Source organism: Oryzias latipes, chromosome 11 (genome assembly GCF_053564925.1).
Source record: "Oryzias latipes strain Hd-rR chromosome 11, Olatipes_Hd-rR_3.1".
Taxonomy (NCBI): domain Eukaryota; kingdom Metazoa; phylum Chordata; class Actinopteri; order Beloniformes; family Adrianichthyidae; genus Oryzias; species Oryzias latipes.
This window is the reverse complement of record NC_136247.1, coordinates 20,522,054-20,540,553: the sequence shown is the minus strand read 5'-3', so window position 1 is coordinate 20,540,553 and position 18,500 is coordinate 20,522,054. Positions and strand designations below refer to the sequence as shown.

At 40.1% G+C, this 18,500-nt stretch overlaps 2 protein-coding genes across 2 annotated transcripts in view; one reads left to right on the top strand and one right to left on the bottom strand.

The window, feature by feature from the left end:
* Nucleotides 1-8,052, top strand: part of gabbr2 (gamma-aminobutyric acid (GABA) B receptor, 2) — a 207,538-nt gene extending 199,486 nt beyond the window's left edge. The window contains exons 18-19 of the mRNA XM_023959777.2: nt 1,984-2,101; nt 4,417-8,052. Coding sequence (XP_023815545.1) covers nt 1,984-2,101; nt 4,417-4,582 — 284 coding nt within the window. The 3' untranslated portion in view covers nt 4,583-8,052. The remainder of the gene's footprint in view (nt 1-1,983; nt 2,102-4,416) is intronic.
* A 3,795-nt stretch (nt 8,053-11,847) lies between these two features.
* Nucleotides 11,848-18,500, bottom strand: part of elp2 (elongator acetyltransferase complex subunit 2) — a 62,952-nt gene continuing 56,299 nt past the window's right edge. Inside the window, exons 19-22 of the mRNA XM_023959778.2 lie at nt 15,647-15,768; nt 15,389-15,531; nt 14,124-14,237; nt 11,848-12,525 (exon numbers count right to left, since the gene is read on the bottom strand). Coding sequence (XP_023815546.1) covers nt 12,333-12,525; nt 14,124-14,237; nt 15,389-15,531; nt 15,647-15,768 — 572 coding nt within the window. The 3' untranslated portion in view covers nt 11,848-12,332. The remainder of the gene's footprint in view (nt 12,526-14,123; nt 14,238-15,388; nt 15,532-15,646; nt 15,769-18,500) is intronic.

The window sequence follows — 18,500 nt, the reverse complement described above, 5'->3', positions numbered from 1 at the left end:
GTTGTAACCCTTGTGCTATCCTAGGCACTTTAACGTTGGGAGTTGGGTCATCTAGACCCACTAGACAGTGCTCTGAACCTTTTTTCTACAATGATTTGTGATCTTCACTGGTGTCCATGGATTACATGAAATCTTTCCACCTTTATCCACCTTTGTCATGGTAGGGAGAACACGTCAATGTAAGGGTGGGGTCATCTAAGATAGCACAAGGGTTAAAAAGGACACTACCTATAAGTCACAGATAAAGCGGAGTCCCTGATTGGTCAAAGTTCAACTGGTTTTCCTTTTAGGGCACAGTCAATGGCCAGGTACAGCCCAGAAAATGATTTCAAAAGCTTGCAGAAGCCCCAAAAACACATTTACATAGACTTACATAAACTAACATAGTCTTTTTATTGCAAGTGGTCGCTTGAATGTGCATTTCTGAACCCGGGTGAATCTGGCATAAGGCTTGAGGATCAAATCGACAACACAAATTGTGCTGTGTGTGTGGTGTATAGGCCATTAGTGTAAAATGCTAGTTAAATAGACCACTACACATCTTACAGGTGGTGTTACATGTACTTGTTGCGCGTACCTGGTGTAACCTAAAAACCTAATGTCTATTTAATCTTAATTTCTGTTTATTTCAAGACCCTAAATAGAAAAAGGTTTGGGGTTGTGGAATTGTTTCACAACATGATAGACAAGATCAGACAAGTAGGTTCATTCTTGAACACACCCCCAAACCAAAATGTGAACAATTTTAGCTTTTTTTCCACAATTAAATCCTGTTTGCTAAACTTTCATGTATAAAGTACCTTCAGACAGCAGGTCCTAATGCCTTTGTCCACTCACCATTAAATTAGTTTCTGTGTTGAGTTTTCATGTTCTCCTCATGCATGTGGGGTTTTCCTCCCACAGCCCAAAAAACATACTCGACAGGTTATTTTGTGATTCTGAAAGTGCCACTTAGGTGTGAGTGAATGTGGTGGTCTGTCTCTGTGTGGCCCCGTGATAAACTGGCAAACAAGGTGGATCCCTGCTGGGATAGTCTCTAGATACCCTGGAAGAGGGAAAAACGGGTTTGGAAAATGGATAGATTGATGGATATTTGAATCAGTGTGGACGGTGTCAGTAAATTCTGACACAGAATCCACAATGCTATCACTTCATTGAATTTAGCTGAGCTAACTTGCAATGTCAAGATCTACAGCCGGTGTGCTAGATCACTTGTGCTTGGTATTTTTTTTTAACATGTTTTAAATTCTGCTACTCAAATGTAATTAAGATCAATTATCCATCCATATTTAGAACCAACTAAATCCCATTTGGAGTTGCTGGAGCAAACACAGCTCCTTTTGGGCGAAGGTTACAAACCCTGAACAGGTCACCGGGCTGTTGCAGGGCTAAAATAAGTGATTTAAAAAGTAATTAAAATAGAACTTTCAAAATGCTTCTGACTCAACTTGAATTTATACTAGATTATGCATTATTCAGAGTAAAAACAGCACTGGAATAGTTCAACCAAATGTCCAGTTGGGGAAAGGAGCACTGATATCACAGAATAGGACCAACAAGACTTGACAAATCTGGGACAAGTGTGGCACTAAAAAGGGAACACCTTAAAAATACTCCAAAGGATGATCAGCGTGGGACTTTAACCCCGTGCTATCTTGTGGGGTCCAGATGACCCCACCCTTACATTGACATGTTATCCCTACCATGACAAAGGTGGATAAAGGTGAAAAGGATTTCATGTAATCCATGGACACCAGTGAAGATCACAAATCATTGAAGAAAAAAGGTTCAGCGCCAATCCCAACGCCACCGTGCCTCCAAGGCACGTTAACGTTGGGAGTGGGATCATCTGGACCCCACAAGACAGCACAAGGGTTAAAACAAAAGGCATGCTTCCTTCCTTGGGTGTCCATAAAAGCAGAGAAACAAAGTACAACAGGGTTTCTGACAGATTAACCCATTATTAAACATCCTCCCTTGCAGATGGAGAGAAGTCGATATTGAAGAACCACCTGGAGCAGAAACCACAAGCCCAGTGGGGCTCCATGGATCCTTCTCGAATCAACAGAGGTCCCCTGGAGGATATCAACTCGCCCGAACAGTGAGATCTCCCATTTTTTTAGCACTATACTCCTCCCATCTTGTTTTTTTTATTCTTCTGTTCTGCCAGCTTTTTTTTTTTAATCAGAAGTCACAGAACATGCAGCACAACCATGAGCAGCTCTCAGGCGGTTGCTCTGGCAACAGATCCATGTGAAACAAAGACTTGTACTTCGCTCTCCCACATCCATCAACATACTCATATCCATAATAGTATGTATGTGGGCTACATTCTTAAAATAATGCAGTTTATTCTAACACACAAGAACACATAGACATCGCTGATTTGATTTCCCATCTTCAAACGACAGATATCTTGGACAATTAAAACAGCCAATGTCCATGCCACTTTACTCATCATTCAAAAAGATCTAACATCAAAGGGTGGTGGTGGTGGTGGTGGGGGGGGGGTCATTCATTTTTGAGACGTCGGCATTGGTTTTAGCTTAAAGCTAAATGAATTAAGGACAGCTGACAAAGAAGATGCAGTAGTTGGAGTGAAGAAGATACTGGAATAAGATGGAATAAGACAGAAGCTGTTTAGACCAAAAAGTGAGGAGGAAGAACCTCACAGAGGCTTATGTAACCAGTGATTTACAGCTTGCATTGGGAAGCAGCTCTGAAAATAGACAGGGAGGAGAAAAGAAGTAAAGCAACACTCAGAGCTATTCCCATGGCACATGAATGTTTGATCACATGCAGGGAAGAGGTAGCAGGAGAGAAGGTAAAAAGGACCAAGAGACAAATATAAAGACCTCAGAAAAGAGTTATAAGTACTAGGAACTGGAGCCCAGTAAATGTATTTACCATTGTATCTTCAACATCATCCTCTAAATGCACGTAAATATAGTGTGCTGCATCTGTGTCAAACATGAAACACCCAAAAATGAAATAAAAACTTTCATGAGCAAGAAAGTTAGTCATTCACTTTACTGTAGAAGAGGGTCCAAAAACAGTTTATATTTCAAATTATTATTCTTGTTCTAGGTTTCTCACTGAACAAAATTAATTTTCATTACTTGCATTTTAGTATTTTGCCAAAATTTTTTATTGCAAGTGGCTTTAAGAGAAGGAAGATGATACAAGAAAATAAAAACAATTGATACAGTTCTAAAGAAGCAAAGATGGCAAAAGAACATGGTCTATTATTGAATTTCAGCGCACCGTCAATGAATAGTCTATTTTCCAACTTATGTCATGTATAAGGCAAACTAAACGAGACAAACGAGTCAGAGATATGTCCATCAGTCGGACTTTGGCCGAATCTGAATTCTTCCCCTACAGCTTCTCCTTAACCCTACATTTAGTCCTCCAAACAGAGATTTATGGAAAAATAGGCTGTGTCCAAATTCCCACTCTACTCTTTTTTCTTTTCTTTCACCTTTATTTAACCGGGATAAAAAAACTCATTGAGATTAAAAATCTCTTTTGCAAGAGCGTCCTGGCCAAGAGACAGCAGCACAACAATAAAACACAACTCTTATTTACACTCACACTCAATCATAAAAATACAGTGTTAAATAAAGCATTTACAGTTCTAGTAGTTTTAGTTGTTACTCTCTTAACTACTAAAAAAACTGTATAGTGCGGGACAATCTAGTGCCCTGGATTTTAAAAGCCCTTCAGACACCATGGCCACTACCTTTTTTTTTAAACGCAGAAAATGACAGGTTCGATTTCACAAAGTGAAAACGTCATTGACATGAGCGTTTTATGACGACCATTTATGAATTTATTGTGTTCTCATGATGAAAATATTTATCTTAAAAAATAAATTTAAATATATTTTCTTCGCAAAAATTGTTCACTATCTGCACTATATAGTTAGTAGTGAAGGAATTTGGACATAGCCATAGTGTCTTCTAATTCGGACGTCACTCCCACTCGATGACATAAAAATATGGTATGAGATTATATTGTTTTTTAAATGACAAATCAACTGTGTTTATTTTATTGTGAGCCATATATTTTACAAGGAAATATTTATGTATTTAACATGTTTTTATTGATAAAACATCAATGATATTTAGTTATTTTAAATGCTACATATACATGTAAAAAATACACTGTTTTGTTGTTTTTCTCAATTACAGTAAAATTATGTTGGTATTTTACAAAATTGTACTGTAAATTTTACGGACTTTTTTACAGTGTAGTTTCAGATCACCTACAAATCTGATTCTGACAAAACTCTTTCACTTTTCTCTGTAAATTTACTAGATGTTAAGTGTTGGATGTATACTGCAAAGTTTGACACAGTCCTAAAATCAGTGTTGTGTTTCCTCTGACATGATTGCTTTTCCTTTCTATCTACAGCATACAGCGTCGGCTGTCTTTGCAGCTACCCATTCTGCACCACGCTTACTTACCCTCAATAGGAGGGGTTGACGCCAGCTGCACCAGTCCTAATGGAAGCCCTGGTTCCAGCCCAAGACACAGACACATGCCCCCTTCCTACCGTGTAATGGTCTCTGGTCTGTGAGCTTCAAACAACTCCCCCCACGGCTCTTTACAGAAGAGACGCTTAATGTTCTTTTTTCTACAACATAAAGACTGATGTCTTCAGCATATGTGGGTATTTTGTCTTGGATCGTGAAGGACATAGGGGACAAAGTTTTGCTTTCTCTGCTTACCTCTGCACCCCAGTTTCTTGAGAACTGATATTGTCAATCAGAAAGAGCTGGACGTTGACAGAGTGTGCACTAGAGGACCCTGAAAAACGTCTGTGACTAAAATCCCCCAGGCCATCAGCCCCCCGAATAGGCATATACAAACATGCACAGTAATGCACATTTAGACACAAATAAAGGCATGTGCATAAGCACAGTGACATTCCAACAGCAGCAGCAGACCAGCCCTAATCTGACATGTAGCCTTACCTACATGTCTGGTTGTCTGGTTTTGCTTCCTAACTGTTCTGTGTACAGTTAGTGTCCACTGTGATGTGTGGGCTTGTCATCAAATTCAAGTATTTCACTGCTTCAGTGACTGGGTATAGATATTGGGTTGTGGCACTTGCAGTACCCCGCTAAAGAAATCATCTTTTGCCTCCTAACTTTGTTCAGTCATGTAAATATCATAATTTCTGACACTGATGTACTGTATGCTTTGTATATGCTGTGAATGGACAATTTATTGGGTTCTAAGTGTGGAGCAGGTACAAGTAAATCATTTCAAATAAAACTTTATAAACAAATTAGACAGATGGAAAGATATAAACATTTGTTAATGTAACACTTGACATATTAGTTTATGGGCAGCAAATATACTTCAGAGTCTGACTCGCAGAATAAGACATTGCTTCAGGGTCTCCTTTCACTTGGAATAAGATGCACATGGCCTTGTCTCTTTACTTTGGTACATTTGTACCACTAGTTTTTGTTGGAGACTTCATGTCAGACTTCACACAGGCCTTCATTTTTAAAAACCTAATTTGTCTTCAGGAGCATGTTTTACAGAGTATTCATGCGATGCCTTTCAACAGGTCTCCAAGGCTGCATACGTTAGAGACACAGCTAAAATATGCCACAGGAGTGTTTCACAGCTGTCTTTTGTGTGTTACATTTATCGAAACATCCACAAATACAGATGGACGCTTAAATCCCAAGAGAGCACCTTGCGAATTAAGGTGTTTTTAGAGTGACAGTCCAGGTGTGTTATGTCACAGCTCCATCTTAATGGACTGTTGAAATGCCCTTTGGCTCTCGCCTTCACAGTTAACCAGCACAGTTAAGGGCAAATGGTGTGTTCATGGCTAAAAAGGAACAAGAAACCAGGTAGAAAGTAGGTGATGGAAAGGATGTAGGTCTACTGGACAAAGTGGCTGACCTGAATTTCCAAGTGAAGTGCGGGCACTAAACAAATGGGAGTGTTGTGTAATGAATCCAAACCAACTGTAGCCTCAGATTCAAGATGGCACCGCTGATCAAAGCGATAGAGCACAGACACAGGGCCTTCTGTTACAGACAATACTGTGTCATGAGAAATCACATCACACAAAAGAACAGTCAACATACCTCAGTTGCTGTAGAAGTGTAAGATAGTGCCCACAAAGATCGACCCAAGAAGGCAACGTTGAGCACAACAGTCATAAAAATTGTCATAGATTTTTGTAAAACGTGTCCTCTTGCTAGAGAGAGGCAGCAAAAACTCTGTGGGATGAATACTTTTTATTAGAGTGTGAGAAAGGTTGTTCTCAGCATGTTTCACCATTGGTGTCTTTTTTTGTTTTGTTTTTTGTTTGTTGAGCGCTGTGCCTGTTGTCTTCCTATGTTGTAGCCTACGGGACCCAAACTGAATACGTAGGGTCCTTAATGCGCTTTACCCAGCATACAACATTGGCCACACATCTGTAAATTGTACGTGTCATAGAATAATTTCAATCTCATCAATCCGTGAATAGGACCGTTTTGGTAATACACAGTGAAAGCGCCACCTCAGATGGATGAAGTTGGCTCCTGAAGCTAGTGTCTGAGCGTAAACACTGTCAGTCAGTCTTTAGCAGAAAAAGTCAACGGACTAGTCAAAGCTCGGAGAAGGGAAACAAGCAACCAGAGATCCACATGCTGCCGGACATGTCAAGGTGAATCCCAGAGAGCGCTCATTCCCCTCTAGCTCTTGCTGTACACTCTGAGCACAGATTTCCAAGGAGTCACCGTTTGTTCTCCACCTAGAGAATCGCTGTCTTAGGACATGTGGGTAACAGACAGTGTCGGAGGGTTGGTTCTTCTTCCAGAAGAAACAGCTTTTATATATTACATTATATGTGATTGTGTACAATTTGACAATACTCTGATGATGGTGTTCATGTTTGGAGTAATTGGTTTTCTCAAAACGGCATGAAAATAAAATGTATGATTCACAGAGTTACCTCTGTTTTTGCAACTGTTGTGACAAATCCACTCTTGTCCCACATTCTCACTTGGTTGGTTTTGCTTCCACTTTTTTTTTTTTTTCCTACAAACCATCAATTTTGGTTCTTTTGACCACTTGATTGATTTCATTCAAACCTGTCAATGCCAAGATTAACAGTGGACAAAGTCAACTTTACCTACCATTTAACTGGTTACCATCAATGTTTACTGAGGGCAATAAAGTGAAGGTAGCAGCAAACAACCAATAAACAATTCCTGTTATAAAAGCGTTTACAAAATGTTTCTAAAACCTAGAATGCCATATATTTTTCTTTAATTTGCCCTAATATTTATGATATCGTTAAGTTCTTCATTTTCTTTAATGGATGACAAAATGTTCAAATGCAATTATTGTGGGTCAAGGGCTCATTATTTCCTGTGTTTAACATTGTCATGTCGAGGGTTTGTATTTGCCACATGTTACAAGTTCATATCTCAAAGTGACGTAGATAATTCGATATTTGTACGTGTCATTATCAGGGTCTCTGGAGAACACGAAACATAGACGTGCTGAAATAGAACCATATGACAAATATATTAGGTGGAGAAAAAAACAGATCCATACTGTTTTGTCAATTTGATACGTGGTAACACATGGCATTAGGCTCAGTTAAGGCTAAAAAATGGTAAATAAAAGCTATATTCAATAACATTTCAGCAAGAGGGGCAATAAACTTTTGTTATAGCAAAGAAATATATACATAATTATATGAAATATAGATATCTATATATCTATATTTCTATATATAGATAAATATTACATTCAAATTTTTACATGAGAAATATTTCACAAATATGACACAAAGGTTGTTGAAAATCTTTATGTTTATTTATTTATTTACAGTATCTGTAACTATGTAATGTACAGACGAGGTATAGCTATGAAAAAGTTGTATAAAATTAGTATAACACTTGGGACATCTGAACATTTTTGAGCCATTAGTTTATGAGGGTCTGAAGAGCATTATTCTTTTTGTCTGAATGTTATGGACAGCTTTTCCTTTGAAGTCATCGTTAAATAAAGTGTGACTGAAAGTCATGTTTATGTGCACCTTCTATTATTAATTTTCACTTTTGTCTACTAAACAAAATTGTAATAATAGACAATTGTTTGGAAAATATGTAAGCAATGGGCTGCACAGTGGAACAGTGGTTAGCGCTCTTGCTTCACAGCAAGAAAGCCCCCAGTTCAAGTCCCAGCTGGGGGACCTGAACCAGAACATCAATGGGGGACCCTTCTGTTTGCATGTTCTCTCCATGCATGTGTGCATGTGTGGGTTCTCTCCGGGGACTCCAGCTTCCTCCCACCGTCCAAAAACATGCTTCATAGGTTAATTGGTCAACCTAAATTGTCCCTAGGTGTGAGTGTGGGATTGTGGACACTCTACCCTGCGACAGACTGCCGACCTGTCCAGGGTGTATCCTGCCTTCGCCCACAGGTGGCCAGAATAGGCTCCAGCACCTCCATGACCCCAAAAGGGAATAAACAGTAGAAGAAGAATGAATGAATATGTAAGCAACGACACTTAAGAAATATGCTACTTTCATTAAGTTATGGATATTGGTATTTACATGAGCACTTTTCCTATTTAGTCTGAATTTTACTGAAGTACGTAAAAATTGTCTTTGATATGACTAATAATGAATGAGAAGAAACATTTTCATTAGTTTAACCCTTGTGCTATCTTAGATGACCCCACCCTTACATTGTCATGTTCTCCCTACCATGACAAAGGTGGATAAAGGTGGAAAGATTTCATGTAATCCATGGGCACCAGTGAAGATCACAAATCATTGAAGAAAAAAGGTTCAGAGCACTGTCTAGTGGGTCTAGATGACCCAATGCCTACTGTTAAAGTGCTTAGGATAGCACAAGGGGTAGAGGCCCCCGAATAACAAAACTTGACCATATCAATAGTGGGTATTTCCACCTTTTGGTTTAATGTCAGCTTGACAGGGTCATCTCCTGCTCCTCACTAGCCTCATGATGATCTTCTGAGGCAATGAGTTCTACTCTTCCACAATTTCCACAAGCATTTCTGCCAGATCACTTGGGGGTGGGGTGCCATCATCCAGTGTCTGTTTCAGCTGGTCCCAAATTTGGTCCAGTCAGTGCGGCTTATATGTAACCTAAGTTACGGGGATCACATCACATCTGAGCCGTTGAGCACCACCCTTCTCCAAAATTCCAACTGTGGGCTTGCCACGGCCAGAGATCGGCAACCTTTACCACTCAAAGAGCCAATTGGATCAATTTCCCACAAAAATGAAAGCACAGGGAGCCGCTACACTGGGGGTGTTAGATATATCGTGATAGTTTATTTGGTGATACTTGTATTGATTTACAATGCTGTCAGAATATTTAATTATTTACGTTAATTTATTTATGAGTGTGATGTTTCCTTTGATCTTTTGTCCATTTCCCACAACCTTGAGTAGACTTTTCCATCTGTCAAACACCCAGAGTTAAGATGAATGAAACAAATTCACTTTGATGCAGACTCCTTTCTATTTTTCCTTTTCTATGCATCCAGTAAACCCAATAAATTATATTAATTTTATGGATAACAACTATTTTTTATTAGGAAGCAGCTGTTAGTTTGTTGCTGGGTCTGGAATCATCAGCGGTGAGTCTAAGCCCCGCCCCCACCTCTCTACCTGCTCATATGTCTGGAGCTCCAAGTTGGTGTGGGGTTGACTGGGCACTCTCCGTCCTTCTTTTTACATTCCATCATCCACCTTAGAAGAACATAAACACTCACCCGGGTACAGGTGTTAGCTCACCTTTCCACAAATAGTTTGCGTGATTGAATGAAATGTTTCACGTGTTGGTCTGAAGGCATAAGTATGCATGTGTGAACATGAGTTGGATTATGTCCATGTTTACGTGTTTGTATATTAACACTTTTGGACCCAACAGGTATGTTTATAACATTTGACTGTGTGTGGGGACAGGCCCCGCCCTTCTAGATTGGTTTTAAATCTGAACCTGATCGCAATGATTATAAACATCCAGCAGCTTTATGATTTTTTGCGATTTTACCCCCCTTCTAAAATCACTCTTCACCCCACCCCTCTCTCTCTAACATCCCTCTCTCTTCTTTCCTCCTTTTCTTTTCTGTTTGGTCCAGCAAAACACATTTTACAAAAATTATTACTATAAAGTTTATTTAAAATTACAAAAGGGGTTTATTCAGACATACCTCTGGTTTGTCAGAAGATTCATAACCCCTGTTGTTAAAATAAAATATGTCCAACACAAAAGGCCTTCAGGTCTCATCTGTTTGCTCAGCTGTTGGACAGGACAAGTAAAAAAATATATATATATGTGACCATTGGTCTTATATGCATTAATGCTGGTTGTGCTTACTAGTGTCAAAGCGATTGTGAGGGCTACATGGCGTGGTTACAATGTTTGGTTGGGTGTTCATACACTAATGTGTCTTACATGTAGAATTCGCTAACTCGGCTAACCCTTCTAACATGGCTATCCTGTACCCGCGTTTAAAACAAGAGCTAGAGTTAATATGTGCCTTATGGTTCAGTGCACCTTAAATATGACATACGTACAAAAATAGACCATTCATTGACGGGTCACTGCACCCCTTAATGTGGAAAATCCTTTATAGGTGAATTTGGAAATTGGCAAAGACAAGAAATTAGCTACATTTTCAAGTAAAGTCCACATTGAAATTTCTGCGATGTATCCATCCAAGCTTCCTTTAATATATGATTAATACCCTCCCCCAAAAAAAGGCCAAATAACAGCACTATTTGTTAGGCACTAAAAATGGTCTGTAATGGGCATAGACATTTTTCCTTTCATAAGGTGTACACATTAATGGAAAATTCAATCTGCATTAAAGGCCACTCGTATTTCCATCAATGCGTCTATACAGATGTAGCAGGTTCTTTCCTCTCCCAATTACATAAAGTGCATTCCCCATTCCTTGCAGTGTGCCTTCGATGAGGTGGTTTTGCCATAATGGGGGGAAAGGGAAGGATAAGAAGTCTAGAATTCTCTGAGTGCTGTTGCTTAATGGCTAAACTGGTTTCATGTGGCGTGGAAGATAAACCCCTGACAAAGGTGGCTAAGGCCTTAGGAGCAATGCTTTAGAAAAGGAGTGAATGAGGGAATTCTAGAAACCATTTTATTATGTGTCAGTATAGCACCCTGGGCATCTTAGGTGAATAATTAAAGATTATCACTGGAAGTTAGAGCTCCATTTTCCACCATTGAAATGATGACATTTCAGGCCTTTGTAAGACAAACAAAGAGGACAACAGAGCATTTTTAAGGGCAGTCTGGTGCGCTGTTGTGTGCACAAGTGCACTGGGTTTATGAGTCACACCTGTGTTGATGCAGCATTAAGAGCTTGTTTATTGTACATTTAACCTAACAAAAACAGCGTCTTTAAAATAACTATTTTATTTTAACCTTTAAAATACATATTTCCCAACAATTTTTCTTTTTTGAGTGTGCTGATGTATAGTTTTCCAGTAACCTGGAGACAGGTAAACTGAACTCATGTACATTTGAGCAGCAGATTGTCTTGTTCACATCTACGTGGATATAAGCTTAGAGTTGCTGCCGTGTGATTGGCTGGTTAGAAAGAAGTCGGCGTATGTTAAACTAAACAAAAAAGAACACACCAGCCACTAATATCTATAGAAACAAAAAAGACATATAATTAAAAGGATTTAAAAATATACATATCGTTTTTGGGAACAGGAATGTATACTATTTTAAAGACTGACCAAGTACTGTGAAGAATTTTGTAAAGCTGTTATAAGTCACAAATTTTAAAGCTTGCAAAGAATCATGAGAACTGTGGAGTCTATATGCCGTCTTTGTTTTATTGTTAACTTAAACTTAGAAAAACGTAACAAAAAAAATTAAAAAAAATTGCTGAAATAAAAAATACATTTACTATAAAAATGACATTCTGAACCAGAGACCAATGATCACTTTTATCGTTTATGGTTTAAAGACTTCATCCAAATACTTGTTTGTCTATAGTTAGTGCAGACATGCACCACAGTTCCAGACTGAATATAAGCCACATAGAAATGTCCCAGTGAAATGCCCCCTTTAGGCTACGGTTTGAACCCCTCAGATTAGCTCAGCTCTGTGCTGAAAGACCTCAGGGCTTGTGTGCTGTGCATTTGTCCTGCAACTGACCCCTCCCTCGTCTGGCTGTCACACAGACTGAATACCTTCACTGCAAGCCACTGTGGTCTTTGTGTGGCATGCAGGCCTGTGGCCCTGGGTTCAAGTGTCTGCGCGAGAAAGACATAATGAAGTCAGTGTTCGTGGTGTTAGAGAGTCAGTTTGTTGATGCTGAAGATTTTGACAGCGTGGTCGTCACTGGCGCTGGCAAACTGGACCCAGGAGCTCTCTTCAAGTTCCCTTTCTCTGTCACCCTCTGCATCCTCGTCGCTGATCTGTGTACCTGCTCGACCGGCCTTGGGCCTCCAGCGGAGCCGTTTGACCGCCAACGTGTGGCTCTGCCTGCAAGGGATGTGAGGTGAAGGAAAACAAGCTTAAACGACAGGAACAGTTACAATGTTTCTGCAGGTTTTTTAACCCCTATAGAACCCAAACGCAGAGGACGGTCATTGAAAAATCTTAGCCTGATAAGGTAAAAGTGCTAAATATAAAGTCAAATCCTTTCAAAATTTGCAAAATGTGTCAAATAATCTGGTCTAGAGTATTTCTCTAAGCACAACCTGCTTCTAGGCTCAAATGAGGAAGACACAGTCAAACTTCGGACCTAAGCGTTGACTGTAGATGAGAACTGGACTGAGTGAGGGTGACGTCGCTCATAGGAAATTACTTACTTATGGTTCTAATGAAATCAAGTCAATTCAGTCGCCACTTTTCCGCTATTTGGATGTTGCAGTGTTGGAGCCAGATGACGTCAGTAAGCAGTGATTGGTCGGAGTCAGTCTGAGTCAACGTTTCTAAGGCAACCACTCTCACCAGTCAGGAGTGAGATTGTTGGAAGGCCATAGCCCCACCCAATGAAGGCACGTTGCACAATATCTGTCAAACGTTTTCGACTTTTGACACGAGACCCCATCATTTCATTGAGACATCTGATCGGTCACTTCATAACTTGAATAGTAGGAAAAATATTTTAAAAACGCAGGATGTGGAATGGGAGGTGGGGAAAGGTCACCAAGTCCACTTTTCATGTTCAGTCAATGGTTGGTTACTGCCCTTTTGGGTAAATACGGGCTGTCTACGGGCGAAAAACTTTAGTCGTAGACTGAGGTGCATGTGGCATTCACGTGTGCTCGGTACACGCACCTTACTCATGAGTAGTGTAATCTTACGTTACCCTATGACAGTATCATCTATTTGTCATAAGTGAATGTAACTTGGATTATCCTTACAAGTACTTCACGATAGACTTATCACACGCACAACAATGGTTCGTTCCATTTTCATGACGTCCCTTAAGGTGGCCTCAAATGAATTGCAAGACCCACCTGCACTTCCCTTAAGATGTAGCTGCTCTTCCCTCCGACCCTCTACAGGTCCGGACAACCCGAAAACCCACAGCACCCGTACAGGTGCATGTGACTAAGGTTGAAGTGTTTGGTTCTGACTGAATTCCCGCTCTAACCCCTAACTACTAAAAAACTATATAGTGCTCGCTACTTTTTTTTTTTGCGAACATGACCTCATCGATTTCACGAACTGAAAATCTCATTGATATGAGCATTTTGCTATGATCGTTTATGAATCCACCGTCTTCTTAAGATAAAAATGTTGATAATTTATTAAAAAAATAAACGTAAATACATTTTTTTGACAAAAATTGTTCCAGCGCAATGCATTGTGGTCTATATTCGCCGATCTAGTGATCATCGATGCACACTGGTTTTTCGCAGACACTTCTGCAAAATTTCCAGGGCACTTGATTTTGGAATTGTAGATTCGGACATCACTACAAAATGGGGAACGCACGATACAGGACACTATGTAGGGGTTAGGGTGGGAACTCGGTCTTCATCTCCTAACTATCTCAGAGCTTTTCATTAGAATAAAAACTGCCCAGCCATGTGAGGGCTTTCAAATCTGGCCATCTGTAAAAAAGATACGATGCGTTTGTTCCTCCACAGCTGATCCAGTCGTCTCCTCCAGATTCCTTTTGGTTAGGGCTCCACCTGTACAGCAGGATCTGTCCACAATCCAGGCCAACGGCAAGCAGATAGCTGTGGAACATACCAGAACACTCATTCATAAGCATGCAGAGCAGCTGCAGAGGACCTGCAGTCCCTATGCTCTTAGCCTTCAGTCCTCCCTAAACTACACAGACATTGACCCAACGAAAGGTGAACTGAAGCCTTTACAACCAATCTTGACTAAACTAAGAAGTCTATAAACAGACTATGATAGAAATCAGAAAAAGAAAATGTTCTTTTACAATAAATATTAACAATTTTGCTAAAAAAAAAAAAAAATCTGCTGATATTCTTCTTTTATGAATATTTTCAGGTCTAAACCTAAATTCCGAACATATTTAGACCAGTGATGACAACAGAGGGCAAATGTGGTTAAATAACAGGCGGTGCTTTTTGTAAATAAGTGCACCACGACAATAAAATACTTCATGTTATCCTGTTTGGAGAGAACACAATCCCAGACGTGTTCTCAATAATTTTGGGGCAAACAATACTTTTTATTTGCTTTGCTATTAGCTGTTATTCTTCACTATTGTGCTCCCGTCTAAGCTGTACACATCTTCAAACAAGCATGAATCACATGACAAACTGAAAACTGACCTTTAATTTTTCTAAGATAAGAGGTTTTTTCATGAATGGATTACATTTGATTTCTGACTCCTTCCTTCTCCTTTCCAACCTATTGTTGCGTTACAATCAGCATAAAAAAAAAAATATTGAACTAAATAGATGGATAGAGAGTGCCACTCTGGTCATCTTTTGATCTATTGGAAAAGCATTCCCAGAGGTCTTTAAATCATGTTTATGCTGTTTTGAAGCAAAATCGGAAAAAAAATTGTCATTTTCTAGGACATAGTTTCTGCAGAGAGACACGAGTTCATCAGAAGTTCACCTCTAAGTTGTGGGCAGGACTGTTGGCGCAGAGAAAAAAAGTGGAGGGCGTGGAGAAAGCCCGCCCACACTTTCCGTCACCATTTGTTTACAAGCAGCTTACAGCCCCTCCCACCCCAGACTTAAATAAATATGTCCTCCATCATGAGAAAATTGCCATACGAACATGCTAAAAAGATCATCTCATCAGAGTGGGTCTTTAAATCAACTGTAAATCTTCAATCTTTTAAGTGTGGTCTAAGAACAACAGACATTCACAAAGATGTGAATGTGTGTTTCAGAGTGTGTACCTGTTATCAGAGCAGAGTTCAGGGCAGAAAGCTACTGCAGTGGCAGAATTGCCCACATCCAAGATTGAGGAACATGGCCTGATGTCTGCAGGAGGCGCCATTTCCTCAGAGCCGTCCCGTCTGCAGGGACCCCACACGATCACCTGCAGATGTACAAAAATCGAACAAAGTGCAGCCATTCACCTCCACTGCTCTATTAGCTCCAAATCAGACAGGCTGGTTATGTTCATAGAAAAAAATGCAGCATTGGAAAGTTACCCTCTTGTCTCGACTTGATGTCACAAAGTATTTGCTGTCTGGGCTCCAGTCACATGACCAGATGATTCGCGTGTGCATGGCTGTCTCCTTTCCTGTGTGTGCATACATTGAGAAGGGAGGCTCTGCAGGAACATAAAAAAATTGTTTTTTTTTAAACACTAAAATATTATGTTTTGCTACAATTTATTGATGTCCTCTCCAGGAGAGGATGAGCTGTTATGATTATTGCACTGTGACATTTGTGCTTCACTGCTCTGTGGCCACAAAGCCTCTCTGAGGTGACAAAAAAAAAAAACAACCCAACCAGACAGAGAGAACCATCTTTCCAGCCCTTCCCTTCAACCAGTTTTGGTTTATGACCTGCTGGAGAGCATTTCCCCGACCAGAGTCATTTTAGAGCCTCGATTGGTTTCCCCTCGGGAGCTTGTTTGTATGCTGTTGGCAGCTGTCGGTCTCTGAATCTGCGGCAGCCGTGCCCTTCATTGGAGAACACACACTGCAGTAAAACAAATGACTGAGGAAACTGCTTTCCATCTGCGTCTCACCAACACACAACTCAGAATTATTTGACTCAAGCAAAACGTGGTCCTCACTTTTATTCTTTAGCAGGACACTTGAACGTAAATGGAGGCTGATTAGACTGCACAGCAACGTGTGCAAAGGAATATGCAGACCGGATGGAAAATTGCAGACGAAAAGAAGAAAAGGTAGCAAGTATGAAAAAAAGATTCGCAAGGGAGAGCAAGTTAGACGTGGAAAACAGGGAGAGGAAATGCTGAGCCAAAGCGGGTAGAAAGACGATGATATGTGGTGATACGAGAGTCGCTGTTTGATCAGCACGGACTTCATTTAACCTTCCCATGCCTAGCTGGTGGGATAGTGTGTGCGCAATGTGCGTGCGCGAGTGTGTTCTTCACAATCACCTTGAGTGATTCAGCAGCCAACCGGAGCAGACGGGTACCCCAGACCGCCCCCCCCCCCCTCCCATTATAACAAACAGGCACACGGAATTATGTCGCCGTGCAGCTCGCCACACAGGCAAACATGGGCGAACAGGTCTGCTTATCCTCCTTCAGTGCACATTAGGACCATTCAGAGCATCCAGCAGAAACATGAGATGCATTACCAGGTGCACCTGAGGGGGGGATCCTCTGGGCTTTTATGTGTGCTGCTCTGCTCATCGCCAAGTCAGCCGGCTGAGACTGTCCCTTATAAATAGGAGCACCCTGTTATATCAGCAGCTCCTAAATGGAGGTTATTTGTCAGCACAATTAAGATGCAACGTTCACACTTTATTATTGTTCTTGTTAAAGTTTCTACCTGTCAGAGTTCCAGGACGTCGTGTTGCGTGTTGTTAACTGAGCAAAAACAGGGCAAAGTCCTGGAGTTATAACGAACAGATTATTTGACAAGTGGGCACTGATGTGGAATACTCAAGTGTTTTTTTAAGCACACATCAACAAAGAAACATTCATTATTTACCCCTGAAACCTAAAAAAGACTCAAAGACCATTTCCAATGCAGAGGTGATCATTTTGTTTTGCCAAAAAGCCACTTTGCGGGTTGTAGACTCTGTCTACAAGAGCGAAAGCAAAGCCAGCATTGGAAAGCGATCAAAACTAGTGATGTGAGGATCTGCGTTAAAGCTTCAAAGCGTGTGCCGAGTAGGGAAGGGGCGTGTCCAGGAAGTAATGGATCAAGGCTTGCTTCATTTAGGGGAGGAGCTTTAACGTCCGAAGCTTCAGACTGTACTACATGGGTTTTGAAAGCAATAAGAATCCCTCATTCAAAATGTGGGTGTGTGATGGAGAATTGCTGTCAGTGAAAAAACATTTTCCAAACTTTATTTATTTATTGTACTTTGTGTTCTTCTTAGTTTTTGCTGACACACTTTGAATTCTTACCACTTGATATATTTGCATCCATCAGATGTTCTACTGCAGCAAATGAAGCCTCAAGAAGCTTTGCACAACCAATTGGCTTCAATGCATCATTAAGCTTCATTTACCCATCACTAACACAAAACATTTTGTAGGTTGTAGACTCTAAGGCGACGTTCACACTGCAGGGCTTAATGCTCAGTTCCGATTTTTTTTAAATCTGATTTGTTTGCAAGGCCGTTCACATTTCCAATTAAATGCAAACTTTTTTGATCTCCAGTGTGACCGTGAAATGACCCAGAAGTGACCCACATGCGCAAAAAAAGACACAACCGTAAATGGATTTTTCTATTGTTAGATATTTCGCGGAGTACCTTCAACAAAGCAATACACATTTGGCTCTTCCTAGTATTAATTAGAGAACACAATCTAACAATGACAGCTAACTTGGAAGGAATTTTGAAACAAATTTCTGTTTCATTCATTTAAGTGGGACAACTAATGTCTGCCAGAACGACTCCTGTGTTGTTGTTTTGACGTTCAGACAAACTTATTTGTGATTAAACTAGAATGCAAGAAAATCACCCTGATAAACTATTGTCTCATACTGAGCTGGATTATGATGAGAATTCTTAATTATTTAACTGTGGAAGTTTAACTGAGTAGTTATGACCCATTTTAGGGGGCAGATCTCTAAACGCCATCCTACTCTTGGACTCTGTTACTGGTTTCAGTTTGCATGCAGATTCTCTATGGCTGCAGCTGCCAATCCTTTTTGGTCCACAGACTAGCGCCAAGTCAGGGTTTTTTTTTACTTTCGCTTTGACGTTTCAGAAAAAGGTTAAGACAAAATCTGTTTAACAAATCTGAATGGGTAACCTGCTCATTGTTTTAACCTCTATTAATACAGAAACTTTGATAAAAACATTGATTCTACCTATCATTTTTTATTTATAAAATGCAACTTCTTTCTT